General features: G+C 59.6%; 1 protein-coding gene across 1 annotated transcript in view; it reads right to left on the reverse strand.

The window, feature by feature from the left end:
• Positions 1-386: 386 nt before the first annotated feature.
• SF3B3 (splicing factor 3b subunit 3) overlaps positions 387-1,922 on the reverse strand; it is a gene marked incomplete at its 3' end in the record, with an annotated part of 20,815 nt that continues 19,279 nt past the window's right edge. Inside the window, exon 22 of the mRNA XM_018575372.1 lies at positions 387-485. Within this exon, the coding sequence (XP_018430874.1) occupies positions 387-485 (99 nt within the window). The remainder of the gene's footprint in view (positions 486-1,922) is intronic.

Genomic DNA, 1,922 nt, shown 5'->3' on the forward strand with positions numbered 1-1,922 from the left:
GCGCGAGACACAGAGAGAGAGCGCGAGACACAGAGAGAGAGAGCGCGAGAGAGAGACACACAGAGAGAGCGCGAGAGAGAGACACACAGAGAGAGCGGGAGAGACACACAGAGAGAGCGGGAGAGACACACAGAGAGAGCGGGAGAGACACACAGAGAGAGCGGGAGAGACACACAGAGAGAGCGGGAGAGACACACAGAGAGAGCGGGAGAGACACACAGAGAGAGCGGGAGAGACACACAGAGAGAGCGGGAGAGACACACAGAGAACACACAGAGAGAGCGGGAGAGACACACAGAGAGAGCGGGAGAGACACACAGAGAGAGCGGGAGAGACACACAGAGACAGAGCGAGAGACAGAGAGAGGCAAAGACAGAGAGAGTTACCTTCTGAGACGCTCCATTGAGAAGTCCTCGGTCCCACAGCGCCTTGTTACCCGTAGGATCTTCATCTACATCATCGTTAGTGTTGGTCGGTAGACGAACCTTCGAAGAATCACAAAGGACATCATTAGATAACCCAATGGCTCCACATCTGATAAGCCCAAGACCCTGCTCCGCAGAGACAAAGCTCCTCAGCTACCCCAAGACCCTGCTCCGCAGAGACAAAGCTCCTCAGCTACCCCAAGACCCTGCTCCGCAGAGACAAAGCTCCTCAGCTACCCCAAGACTCTGCTCCGCAGAGACAGAGCTCCTCAGCTACCCCAAGACCCTGCTCCGCAGAGACAGAGCTCCTCAGCTACCCCAAGACCCTGCTCCGCAGAGCTCCTCAGCTACCCCAAGACCCTGCTCCGCAGAGCTCCTCAGCTACCCCAAGACCCTGCTCCGCAGAGCTCCTCAGCTACCCCAAGACCCTGCTCCGCAGAGCTCCTCAGCTACCCCAAGACCCTGCTCCGCAGAGCTCCTCAGCTACCCCAAGACCCTGCTCCGCAGAGCTCCTCAGCTACCCCAAGACCCTGCTCCGCAGAGCTCCTCAGCTACCCCAAGACCCTGCTCCGCAGAGCTCCTCAGCTACCCCAAGACCCTGCTCCGCAGAGCTCCTCAGCTACCCCAAGACCCTGCTCCGCAGAGCTCCTCAGCTACCCCAAGACCCTGCTCCGCAGAGCTCCTCAGCTACCCCAAGACCCTGCTCCGCAGAGCTCCTCAGCTACCCCAAGACCCTGCTCCGCAGAGCTCCTCAGCTACCCCAAGACCCTGCTCCGCAGAGCTCCTCAGCTACCCCAAGACCCTGCTCCGCAGAGCTCCTCAGCTACCCCAAGACCCTGCTCCGCAGAGCTCCTCAGCTACCCCAAGACCCTGCTCCGCAGAGCTCCTCAGCTACCCCAAGACCCTGCTCCGCAGAGCTCCTCAGCTACCCCAAGACCCTGCTCCGCAGAGCTCCTCAGCTACCCCAAGACCCTGCTCCGCAGAGCTCCTCAGCTACCCCAAGACCCTGCTCCGCAGAGCTCCTCAGCTACCCCAAGACCCTGCTCCGCAGAGCTCCTCAGCTACCCCAAGACTCTGCTCCGCAGAGCTCCTCAGCTACCCCAAGACTCTGCTCCGCAGAGACAGAGCTCCTTAGTTACACCAGGGGAAGGATTTAATCCCAGATCGTTTGTCATAGGCTGATCCCGCACCACGCAGAAGAGAGGACTCTGCTGTGGTCATGTATGAGAAGCTCTCGGTCTCCCGGTGCACGGCGCCCCTGCAGACACAAACCTACTGACAGCACTCCACATGGGTGACATTTTAGACATCCGTGACCCCCTACATGCCGGCAATCTAGACGAACGGTCCTCAGAACCGTGTCCTGTGCCGAGAGGACGTCAGCCCACACATACCGACACCGCTGAGATCGGTCCGGGTCATGGGCTTCGGTTAGATGAGTTAAGGCTGCAATGCATTTTGGACACCTCAAAGCTCCACCCCCCCTAATCTAAGCCC

This window comes from Nanorana parkeri, unplaced genomic scaffold (genome assembly GCF_000935625.1).
Source record: "Nanorana parkeri isolate BGI_ZX_2015 unplaced genomic scaffold, ASM93562v1 scaffold3845, whole genome shotgun sequence".
Classification (NCBI taxonomy): Eukaryota; Metazoa; Chordata; class Amphibia; order Anura; family Dicroglossidae; genus Nanorana; species Nanorana parkeri.